Source organism: Seriola dumerili, unplaced genomic scaffold, assembly GCF_002260705.1.
Source record: "Seriola dumerili isolate Sdu_G_001 unplaced genomic scaffold, Sdu_1.0 BDQW01000807.1, whole genome shotgun sequence".
NCBI lineage: Eukaryota > Metazoa > Chordata > Actinopteri > Carangiformes > Carangidae > Seriola > Seriola dumerili.
The window spans coordinates 840,975-853,849 of record NW_019175062.1 but is presented as its reverse complement, the minus strand read 5'-3'; the positions used below and the strand labels follow the sequence as shown (position 1 = coordinate 853,849).

At 41.3% G+C, this 12,875-nt stretch overlaps 1 protein-coding gene across 1 annotated transcript in view; it reads left to right on the top strand.

Moving 5' to 3' along the window:
- The window catches only part of LOC111237065 (RNA binding protein fox-1 homolog 3-like), a 530,950-nt gene extending 519,430 nt beyond the window's left edge, over positions 1-11,520 (top strand). Inside the window, exons 11-15 of the mRNA XM_022766019.1 lie at positions 1,248-1,380; positions 2,556-2,595; positions 2,771-2,835; positions 9,413-9,491; positions 11,476-11,520. Of these exons, the coding sequence (XP_022621740.1) occupies positions 1,248-1,380; positions 2,556-2,595; positions 2,771-2,835; positions 9,413-9,491; positions 11,476-11,520 (362 nt within the window). The remainder of the gene's footprint in view (positions 1-1,247; positions 1,381-2,555; positions 2,596-2,770; positions 2,836-9,412; positions 9,492-11,475) is intronic.
- Positions 11,521-12,875: the final 1,355 nt, after the last annotated feature.

Genomic DNA, 12,875 nt, shown 5'->3' with positions numbered 1-12,875 from the left:
CCAAACACTGAGCCAAACCTCTACACAGGCCTCTGCGCCTCTGCTGCTCTCTCTGCCAGCTCCACTCGCAGTTTCATCTCAGGAACATTCCCTCCATCCTTTTTTTTTACCTTTAGCTAAATCCTGTCAAGTTGTCAGGTTCTTGTCAGATGTTTTTAAGTTTTAAGTTAAAGGTGTGATTGATCTTTTTTCAGCTCCTGTCTGAATCAGCAGAGAATAGGAAATGTTTTTATGAAATGTTATGTAATTTCAATCTGTCACTTTTTTTTATATATTTTTCATTGTGTGAAAATGATACAGACACAATTTAATCATAATATCTCAAAACAACCTGTCTCCTAAAAATGATACTTCTACACAACTAAACTGCAACAGCAAATATGTTTTGTAAGAAATCTAATTACATCTTCTGTTATTTGATGTGGAAAAGTTATAATGTTTAACTTTTCCACATTAAAATGTCTAAAATCAACTAGACCTATGTTATATATTTTGTTGAGTTGTGTACTTATATTATCCCATGGTTGCAGTTTAGTTGCATGAAAACATAATTTCTCAAAAAGGCTTTGCTTCCACCAACATTTGGAAATCTGCTCCGGTCTTGTTTCCTGTAATCAATCTGATCTAATGAATCTACAAGTTAATATTGAGAGAGTAAGTCATGTTCGATTTTCATGTGACTGCACATTAAATGCCATGGTGGACATGTAAATATACATCATGTGCATCATGTGCAGCAGTCTCTGGATCAGTCTGGACATCCAGTCTGGTGAAATAAATCTGTTTCCTGACATTTCCAGGTTGATTTTACTCAGAGAATGCTAACAGACCTAAAACCATGGGTTAGCTGTGTTATCCACCTGAAAATAGTCCCTAACAAACACACCATTTCCTCCTGTTCTTGAAATCTAGTATCCATCAGTTTTATGAAATTACTGAGCCCCTTTTTGAAAGAAGTAAACTATATATCTGTGAGTCATTTTTATAGCATAGCTTTGTCATTAGGCGCCAGCTGAGACACACACAGGGCAGATGGACCAACACGTTGTTGGGTTTTCTCGACAGTAAGAAAACTAGAGCACAGCAGCAGCCATGTGCTTTAAATGTTCAGGGGATTTTCTGCAAATGAAAATATGAAACTTAGTGTTGTAACATATTGTGCTCCTTCCCACCTCTGCATCTGTGTGTGTGTGTGTGTGTGTGTGTGTGTGTGTGTGTGTGTGTGTGTGTGTGTGTGTGTCTGTCAGTTACAGGCTTTCCATACCCCAGCACAGGAGCAGCCATGGCCTACAGAGGGGCCCATTTGAGAGGGAGGGGTCGGGCCGTCTACAACACGTTCCGCGCCGCACCTCCTCCTCCACCCATCCCTGCCTACGGAGCGTGAGTGGCTGCGAGCACGCACAAACACATGCACACTTCCAGCCGACACAAACACACGATAATCAAATAAACACTGTATGACAGGTCTCTAAGACTGAAAACACGCGACTGCACAAATCTAATTCACAGTATTATTCAGACACAGGGGATAACACACACACAAAAACACACACTCACACACAAATATATACATACTCACACACACACACACACACACACACACACACACACACATATACACACACGCAGTTATAGAAGAATAGTGAGTGGAAAACAAAACCGCCGCCTTCTAATAGAGCGGAAAATTGCTCTTTGATTCCAGAATGGCCAAATTTGTCTCTCTTTTTTCTAATGTGTCATTCTTTATTTGGCGGTGAATAGACTGCTATGACCTGCCCTGCACACTCCAATGGGCCCGCTTCAGAGAGCGAGAGACCTCGTGGACGTGAAGGGGGGAGACATGGAGAGTGAGAGAGAGAATAGATGACTGAGAGAGTGTTGTAGGGGTTGAAAGAAAGAAATGCAGATGGAGACAGAGAGAGTAAAGGCAGGAGGCTGAGAGAAGAATAATGTATGTGGTACAGTTGGTCATCAGTCACTGACTGTATGGTGGGAATGTAAATTAATTTTCTTTAATTTAGCTTTTAACAATTAGTTTATAGTTTAAAACTTTAAAAACAAAATCAACTTGTAATATTTTATTTTGAAAAACAGAAAAAAAAACATCAAAGAAAATGTGCTGCTGGCTGCATTTATGAAACAAACTCATGGAAATCAGAGCCTCTCTGCTTGGACATCTCAGACTGGGTATTGGAGGACTTGAGGGAGTTCAGGGGGGCTTTAGTGGTGCCACAGCCTTGGAAGAATCAGCTGTAAAAATTGACAAAACCTAGGAAACGCTGGAGCTGTTTACAGGAGTCAGGAGGGGGCCGGTCGGTCACAGCTCTCACCATCTGAATGTTGCCACACACCCCAGAAAGGACACAGTGGAAATAACATTTATCTACATTCATTAAAGAGTTCATTTCCCAGAAGCTTCTGGAGAAACAGTCCAGACATGCAGAACGTGTCACTGTGTGGTTATGTAGAAAATCAGGATGTCGTCTACATAGATGAAGACATATTTGTTGCCCACTGTTGTTTAATGTCTAATGTTTGATGTCCTCTGTCAACAGTGTGGTCTACCAGGATGGTTTTTATGGTGCAGAAATATATGTGAGTCAAACTCTATTTATATGAATTTTCATTTATTGTCAATAATGTGGTGCTGGGTGTCTTGAGCATGTGATCCAGCGCTTCCCTCAAAGTCAGCTGTGTTTGCAGCTAATTGTTGGTGACCATCTTGTGTTCCTAACTGGAGGTGGTATTGAACTCCCCTGTCTCTTCTCAGGGAGGGTACGCAGCTTACAGATATGCCCAGCCAGCTGGTACCGCTGCAGCTGCGTACAGCGACAGGTATGTTGGCTTCCATGTTCTGTGAAGGTGTCGTCGTAAAAAATTTCATTTGCATGCACGTTCATCAAAAAGACGTCGTGTGTGTTTCCCTTACCTGCCTTCGAACCGAAGGCGTACACAGACGTTTTTGCTTTTTGGTGGCTCCTTTGCTTCTCAAGTCACCGAACAACTTTGACATATTGCATCAACAAAAATTGATATTGGTAGAATTTTCCCCGGAAAAAAATGCAAAATATGTTCTGCATATAAACGTGCTTTAGTTAATGCTTCCGACAGCCCTGCAAGCATAATGTCACTTTACAACCATTTCGAAATTAGCAACACAAAAATATTAGAATTTTTAATTGTATTCAGCTGAATGCTTTACATATTTCAAACTCCAGTTCATACATTGATTTAAAAGAAAAAGAAAAACAAGCAGCTGAAATGCAGCAGGGACAGGAAGGACAACTCTACTCTATGAATAAGTGGGACAAATAAGTGCCTTTTTAATGGTGGCATTGATGGCATATAGTTGGCATTTTAGTCTAGAGTGAGTATGGAAAATGTAAAATTTATTATATTCTATAGTGATTTTGGTCGAGACAGGAGAAGTGAAGAAAGTCCTATATTGCTAAACTGAGTACTTTTGTCCATGTCGGGATCCTGTAGGAAGATTTTACCAGGGATCTAATTCTGATTCCCTGAAGTTAGCCTGCTCTGGAGAAGCTTAGCCATGCAATGTAGGTTACCATGGTGATCTACCCTGGTTAACAGAGCCAGAAAATCTTGAGTTAAGTCCACACATAAATGGTTAGGCCCCTAATCTTGCTTTGTGACAAAAGGAGTGCAGCACAGGGAGGAGAGAGCAGTGTGGTCCACTCCATCTTTCACTCGTCATTCCTCTTGGAGCTCCCTGTCTCCAACCTCTAATCCATGAACCTCTGGGGCCTTGAGCCCTACCCTACCATCCCTGCCCTTACCCCTGCCCTTGCCCCCTGCTCCTGCCCTGGCCCTGGACCCCGCTCTGCCCAGCACCGCTGCTCCTCTCTCGGTGCAGCTGTCCCCAGCTCTCTGGGAGCCTGCAGTGTGCCAGTGATTCCTCCAGATCAAAAGTGATATGTATTTACAGAAAAAACATGTGCGTGTGTGTCTTTGAGCATTGCGCACACCCACTACCTACACAGTCTAGGTGTGTGTGTGTGTGTGTGTGTGTGTGTATGAAGGTGCTTGGGGAGCTAATCATAGGGAGATTGAGCATGTCAGGCCTGATAAGAAACAGCCACAGCAAGAGCCTGTAGGCCTCCGATAATGTAAGATTTATCAGAGGCGAGGAGCGAGCGGCGTGCTCAGGAGAATTATGAACAGAGCGGAGCAGGTGAGGGGGCATGTCTCTCTCCAGAAGACTTATTTCATTTCCTTTGTTTTTCTTCTCTCTCACATTCCCTCCTTCCGTTATTCGTTCTCCCTCTGTGGCTGATGTGTAGTGTATCCCTCTTCACTCTCTCCCCGTTTCATCTTTTATTCTGTGTCTCTCTCATTCTATTTTTTAAGCTCTCCTGATTTAAAGGGAAGCCCGGGCCGTGAGGTGGAGCTGGGAGGAGATGGGGCAAAGGCTGGGGGGGCTGTAGAGGAGTTTTATTTATTGTGGGATAAGAGAGGTCTTACACAGACTGAATGGGAGACTCTTCCTCTATTCTGTCTCTCTAGAGTGTGTGCACACACACACACACACACACACAAAAGACTTCCACTGTCTGCACTTGAGACCGTGTAAGAGGACTGATCTTCAAATGCACTTTGTCCTTCTTCCTTCATTTTTCAAATAGCATTAGCGCAAAGACAACCCCTTTAACCCTTTAACAGCCACACCCCTCGAGACACTATATTTTACAGGTAACTATAGGTTTCTACGGAAACCCAGAGGGGCAGAATATGAGTTTATGACTTAAGAACAGGTGAAAGAAAAGGTTTTACTGGGATAATCTTTCTAAAGTTCCTTAATTTTTGTTTCATGTGTGAAAAAGTTTCACCAGGATCATATTTCTAAGTTCCTTTTTTGTAATCTGTTAAAACAGGCGAGGAGAAAAGTTTTACCTGGTTCATTTTTTCCAAGTTACTTTTCTGTGAGAATAGGTGAAAAAAGTTTTGCCAGGTGAAAAAAATTTTTAGTTACTTTTTGTTTTCATCTGTGAAAACAGTAACTTGGTACACACTTAGCAATTATTAATAACACTGCAAATACTATTTATATTTATCACATGACCATTCACGCACAGCGGCCATGTGCTTGCTGGTGTAAACAGGAAGCAGATTGTCTACTCTGCATTTGTTTGCTTAGTTGCAGAAAATACTACCAACGAGGAACAGCTATGGCAAAAAGTAAGACCAGAGATTTCTAAACATTACAAAATGTAGAGTGTGACCAGTCAGGGAAGGATACATCATGACTGATAAGACTGGATCAGGAAGCGAACATGGGGTGTCCGCGTGATCGGTTCCGACAGTCTAAGTTTCAAAGTAAAGTGAGACCAAAAGTCTCCGTTTTAGAGGCTTAAAAAACTCACCTGGACACCAGGCATAAACGCAGCAAATTTACACAGTCCTATTACTAACTTTGCCTGAATGTCAGCCATATTTGATGATCGTACTTGCAAGCAACCAGATGTGTGTCTGGCTGTCCTTCCTGCTAAATAGCATCGAGCATATCCAGCAGTCCTGTTTCTCCTGGCTCATCAGCTTGGTGTGACCCTGGCATCTCTAGTTGTGTCCATTGTGTCTGAAGTGATTCCAGAAAGTTGTTAGAAAGAAAATAAAATCAGTCAACTTCTATTTCTTTTGAAATTGGTTATAATAGGTTGTTAGTATATGAAGTATGCTGGGCTATCTTATGATAAAACCAGTGGGTATGAAAGAAAACGTGGTCCTTTGGTCTTTGCCCTTCATGACCACCGCTTTGGTTGATAAAATTACATCCTGGGTTACTTTACCACTGGCATACTGTAAATGTCCAGTTTGTCCAGAGTCCATCAGGGAGTTCAGGCAGGAAGTTAAGTATACTTAAGTAATAAGTGGAGGGTTGTGGGAAACTGAGACATGAAGCCTCCACATATATTACATGTTTTCATAGTACTATCAGTCCAGTTCTGCATTGTTCTAGCGGCCCCACAGGTGGAGCAGTAGGTTCATTGTTTAGTCAAAACATTTTTAATGCCGAAACATTAAAAACATTCACCCAATGTGCAAATATTTAGCTTTTATGTGTTTTATATCATTGTAAACTGAATGTTGAACTATTGATCATTTTGTGGTTGATCTATTGTTATTTTCATGCCATATATTTTTTATTAGGCATGCTATATATAGTGATGGTCCAGAAAGTACTCAGATAGTCTGTCTATACAGTGTACTATATATACAATATACTAAAGTACTACTGTAGTAAACTGCTCTAGGTTTTTACTCCAGGAAAAGTCATGCTGCATTAGCTACTAGCAGTTCCTGTTCATGCTGTAGTCATGGAGACAGAAGACGATCACTGGATTACTATTAATACTGAAGAAATCATCTGTTCTATGATTTCTAAGCAGATTTTTAGGGATTTATCTTATTTGCCATTTCACCAGAAAGAGACCAGCAGCCTGTGAGTCACATTTGACTGAGACTAATCAGGAAATATTAGTGATAAATCAATGATGAAAAAATAAAACAGACTATTTGCAGTCCTCAAAACCACCTCCTTCCTCCCTCCATGTAAACTCCCACCACCTCTCCTCAGGTCTCCCTCTATAACACATAGTCTAACACATAGTGTGCCTGCGCAGCCACTTATCTTTGCCCTCCAGACCTATGTTGGCTTCCCTCTACTTTTAGAGGAGAATAAACAAACAAGACAGGAAGAGAGGAATATAAATAAAGCGGTCGGTGGCATCAGACAAAGAGGAATGGAGGGGTGGAACGAGAAAAGAGAGCGGTGTTGAGGGAGGGGATTAGTTCCAAGCCAGTGCTGGTGAAAAGACCGGAAATAAGCCTCGGGAGACAGACGGAGAGAGATACAGGGGGAGATGGAAGATAGGAGACACGTCGCCTAGGATAGGAGGAGAGAAGGAGGTGAAGAAGAGGGCGGTGTAGACGGAGGAGAAGGTACGGGACATCATCAGAGAAATGTTCCGCCCTTTGTTTTTTAGCGTCCTCTTTCTTCTAAATATTTTTTCTTTACAAACCTATATTTCCCTTCTCCCCTGCGTCTTCTGTCTTCTGTCTCCGTCTCCACACCCCAAAAGGATGATCTTCTCATTTTTCTCCTTGTTCATAATATTATTTCTCCCTCCCTTCAGCCATCTACTACTCTTATCACTCCGTCCATTTCTTTTCTTATCTTTCTCCCTCTTTTTTTCCCCTCTCTGGCTGACGTTACTTTTATTGCAATCCTTCCCCATCAACCGGAAGATAAAACACTTTTCCTCATAAATTGAAATGGGTAAAACAAATCATTGCAATCACACACTCTCACCTTTACAGCGTACATTTATAGGGAAACATCGATTGCATTTTCATCCCATAGGTCTGTCCTTAGCGTGAGTGAGAGGGGGAAATGATTATAGATCTCTCCTCCAGACCTCAGTTAAAATCGACGACCCAGTGCCTTATGTGTCTCATGCATACTCATTTTAGCACTCCCTATCCATTATCAGAGCTATTCAATCAAAGCCAACATGCACAAGGTTTATGTCTAGTGGTTGGAGTTGGGGAAGGGGGAAACAATTAACAGTATTTCCCAGCTGATTAACTTCACCTTTGATTTGTACTGGTTCAAAGAATCCATATAGTTTTATGTTTGGGGAATAAGTCAAAATGTCACTCTGCGTCTGAATCTACGGCCTCATATACAAAAAAACGTCCCCAGAGCGCCACAGCTGTCCTAACTTGCTAGGAGTTCCAAGCAGATGGTAAATACAGGGTGATGTACACCCAGTTGGCACTTTATTAGGTACACTTAGCTAGAGCTAACACAGTCTAATACAACAGTCCGGTAATAAATCCTCCCTTCGTTAAGGTTATAATGTTCAGTTTTTACTGAGATCGTTTCAGAGAGGTCTTGATACCATTGTGTGGTCACTTGTCATGAGGATGTAGTTTATGTACTGTGTCATACAGAGAGGCGTTTCTGTAATTTAGGGAAGTTTCAGCAGCACAAATGGTGGATTGCTGCCTTCGGGTTGGGATGGAGTTTTTGCTCCAAGTGAAGGAGTTCAAGTACCTTGGGGGGGGGGGTAGTTCATGAGTGGGGTAGGATGGAGTGGGAGATTGGTTCAGCATCTGCAATAAAGTGGGTGTTGTACCGGAGTGTTGTGGTGAAGAAGCAAGGCAAAGCTCTCGATTTTACCAGTTGATCTTTGTTCCAGCCCTCACCTACGGTCATGAGCTTTGGATAGTGACTGAAAGAATGAGATCATGGGTACAAGCAGGTGAGACGAGTTTCCTCCGCAGGGTGGCTGGGTTCAGCCTTACAGATAGGATAAGCAGCTCTGACATCTGGGGGAAGCTCGGAGTAGAGCCGCTGCTCCTTCGCATCGAAAGGAGCCAGATGAGGTGTTGGTTCGGAAATCTGGTTAGGAAGCCTCCTGGGTTCCCTCCATTGGAGGTCTTACTGGCACGTCCGACTGGTAGGACTCCTTGGGATGGACCCAGAACATGCTGGAGAGATTATATATCTTATCTGGCCTGGGACACCTCAGGATCCCTCAGGAGGAGCTGGAAAATGTTGCTAGGGAGAGGGACATATGGAACATCTGGACTAATTTGCTTGACCTGCTGCCACCCGTCCCGAATCAACACCTCTCTAAAACAGTGTCAACACAGACTGAACATTATAACCTTCATGAAGGTGGGACTGTTGGATTGGACTGCATGAGTTTTAGTTAAGTGTCCACAGGAAATGAGGGAAATAAAATCTAGATCTCTAATTTTAAAAAACGAGTTTGTTCAAATAAATACTGATAGCATTAACCTACATTTGTCACTCCACTCAGAACCGAATGCTATTACCACATTATTATAGATGCATAAGCCTTGAAACAAGGGTGGAACTTTTTTTTAATAATTTTTGTTATTTCAGCAGATGTTAATTATCTGTAGTCCATATTCCTTTATGAAAATATGTTTTATTAAAGCACCACACAGCAGGTTGTATTCTGAATGGTTTCTGGGGCTCTGTGCACAATATAATAATGCTACAATGTGTAGTCTGTTATTTGTTGTGTGTGTACCTGAGGGGTACTTAAAGGTATGTCAACAGGAGCCCACCATTCAAAATTTGCCCCTGGGTTCCCTAGCAAGTTGATCCAGCCCTACCTGGGCCCAGGGTGCAAACCACTGCTTAATTAAGAATGTTTTCAGGGCACATTCACAGAGTTTCTAACTCATCTGAGACAGGAATGATTTTAATCCCGGTCAACCGCTATGCACAAGCTCCCTGGAGGGAAACTGTCATGCTTGATAAATGTAGGTCCTGATCTTTGCAGTATATCCATAGGTTGTGTTTAGCTACATTTGTCTGCACATTAAACACTGTTTCTGTCTGTTTTCTCCTTCATAGTTACGGCAGAGTCTATGCAACAGCAGACCCGTATCACCATACGATTGGTCCTGCAGCCACTTACAGTGTGGGCACTATGGTGAGTCTGTTTTCTGTTTCTTAGCCGCTGACTGTATGAGATGTCGTGTTGTCACACTGTTGTCTTTGTTAACATACTGTATGAGCTCCAGGACAGGGGGAAGGGTTACTGAACTGTTCATATAAATGAAACATTTAACAACATTTAATTAATAACACATTCAGTCATTTGCTGGCATGCCTTAGTAACAGCCTTGGAAGATCTTAAACAGAAGAGTCTATTCTTACTTGTTGTTCCTGTGAGTTGTGTTTCCCTCTGAGAGATCCATTTTAATGTTTAATGTGAATCTTTGCCACTTCAGTAAATGAAAAAGGGACATTGCCTTATTCTCATACTCCCTATTCAATTTCATTGGCCTGAAGCAACTTGCTTGAAATCCAATTGAGACTGAGAATTCCTCCCCACAGGAAACAGTCTCTTCAAATTTTGCAAGGGGAGTCGAATGGTTAATGTTTGTTTTTAGCTAGCTTTGCAGCTAACATCAAAGATGAAAAAAAAAACTCTCTAAAGAAAAGAAAGAGAGCACCCCAGAAGATGGGGAGCAAACAGAAAGTACAATTTGTTTTCTTTCGAGGGCGTGGGTAGGGACTTCCTCCAAAGATTAACGACCATCTAGTACATGCCTCAACGTGCCGTGGGAGATTAAAGCAGAAAGAGAAAAAAAAAAAAAAAAAAAGTCTCCAAAAGAAGGAAAAGTAGGAGATGGAGAAGGAGAATCAAAGTTTCTGGTAGCAAAGCTGTTGCTTGGTGCAGCATCTTGGACTCCAGACAGATGAGGGTTAATGCTGAGTGCTGACGTGTTTGTGGTGATGGAAATCGAAAGCCCTACCACCTCCCCGTGCGTCCCCCCAAACACCCCCTCCCCTTCCCTTCCCCTCCTAGTGCAGCTGCTAGCTAAAAGCCTTCATTAATTACGACCATTTTTTTCCTCTTCATTTACTTAATTAAAACAGTGGCCTGTGTTTTCTTCCTTATTACTCTACACTTTCTTCTCTTTTTTCTTCAAATTACTCCTCCCCTTTTCCTCATCCTCCCATGTGTGAGCCAAACCCCTTACTACAAATCTTTATTCTAGATACTCAACATTAAAAACAAACACAAAACAATTCATCTTAAACTTTATCATACCTCACGAACTGCAAACTTTTCAGAGCTAGGTAATAATGGTTTGATGAAGGTAGAATTATTGGTTGTGTAAGTGAGTTATTCAGCAATATTTTAAATGCTAGTGAATCCACTCATTTTCTACATCTGTCTACACCTGTGTTTTAGGTGTGGACAGGATGAGACATTCTGGACAAGGTTGACCAAAAATAGTCAGATATCTGGATGCAGACTTTGTGGGCAGGACTGGGTTATACCAACAGATTCATGTTAGAGGGTTTATCAGACACCAATGCTGCCAGTACTTCAAAGCAACCATCATCTTATCCTCCGTCAGTGTTTTTTCCACAAGAAAAAAGCTCATTTAGCTTAAAATGTGACTCTTGCTGGCAGTTTTGAATCATTGAATGATCATGAATCATTCTATTTCAGAGATATTGAAGCTTTAAGAAATGTATGATTTGAATATTAATGCTTGAGGTGTCTCATCATATGCCAAAAAAAAGCCATGATGGTTGTCTTTTGCTCGTCCTATTGTCCTGCCCCGTTTTGCACTAATTGAGATTTTTACATGTGTCAGCGAGTGTCAGGGAATTTATTCACTACTTTGTTTCCTGAGTATCAAAAAGAAAACCTATGAAACTTATACATCTATGCTCATGTACATACAGCAATCAAAAACACACAGTCACATTATTTCCCTTCACTAATGTCCTAACTGCCTTGTGCACAAAATCCCTCTCAATTAAACAAAAGCCAAGAGGAAAAAGGGAGGAAAGTTTCTTTGGAGGAAAGAGAGAAGTTCATTTTAATATTCATATTACAAACAAAGGTTCTACACTGAATACTGATTGGAGCTTTTTCATCTTTGATGTTGCAGGCTAGCCTTTACAGAGGAGGGTGCAGTCGCTTCACTCCCTACTAGAAAAGAGAGAGACACGTCCCCTTTCCTTCCCCGCAAAACAGACAAAAAAAAAAAACAAAAACAAAACAACAACAAAAGAAATCACTAAATAACCATCATTACCCTCTTTATGGAAAACTAAAAACAAAATGCTTCCAGATGGCAAATGTGACCCTGAAATGCAAGAATCATTCTCAAGTTGCTTCCCTTTCTACAGAGTGTACACATTGTCATTTATTAATGTAATGTACTTATTTTGGAAAAGAACATTTTTGTTACTCTGTTTTGACTCGAATGTATTTGCAATGAAATGTCTGTGGTGGAAAAAAAGACAAAGTGGGGAAAGAGTTGATGAAGAGAACTTTTAGTCTTCTTCTTCTCACTCTTTCTCCCTTTTATTGCTCTGCAGCTCAGCTCCTTTGGAGTGGCCTTTTGCGCTAGTTTTAATTCCATCTAATTTCCCTACCTTTATTGTTTCAATTAGTCATTTCCCCCATATACATTAAGAGCACTAATGTTCAGCAATTCCAGTTTGGGCAACAAATTTCAGATTGAATTTATTAAGTAAATGATACAGCCATTCCACCCCCTGACAGAACTGGCTCCATTGTAAGTGAGCCAATAACTGGAGCTGAGTTTCAGACTGTCTTAATGGGACTCAGAGCTGTTGAGCCCAAAGGAGGTGAAACTGTAAAAAAAAAAAAAAAAAATGGCTCCCAGGAAGTGATGCATTAAGAAACTCAGAAAGTGAGAGGAAGAGCGTGATATATTACTGAATCTGAATGCAGGAGGAAGTGATGTATAGCAGGGTGTGGAGCAAGAGCTATGGCAGCCATTGCAAAATGGGCAGCAGTGTGTTAGAGCCCATTGATCGCTGGCATAGTGCCAGAGGCATGAGGTATCCCATTACTGCTGAATGGCTTTAAAGGAGAACACTACATGATTTCCACACACAGGGCTTCTCACTGTTTCATGTCTTCACATCCTGCACACACAAAGCAATAATCCCACGTTTGCTGTATATGTATATGTAGGAATACTGACAAATATTTTTGACTTATTAGTGAACAGATGTGAGGGTGTCATCTTGAATTTACCTTTCTTTTAATTTTTTCTTTTAATACTGTTTTGTTAAAGCTGCATTAATTACATTTTGGCCACTAGGGGGCAGAAAAATATCAAAACATCCTGAAGGATACAGCCACCACTTATCACAGGCTTACATTGTTAGGGCTAACATGTTAGTGTTGGTGTCCACCGGATGAATGTCAATCAAATATTCACTCTCCTTTTACTGTAATCTAATGATAACACTGAATTTCATTTCATTTCACTGTCGTCAGTCTGACGTCCTGCTAATAAGAGACCTAACCAAT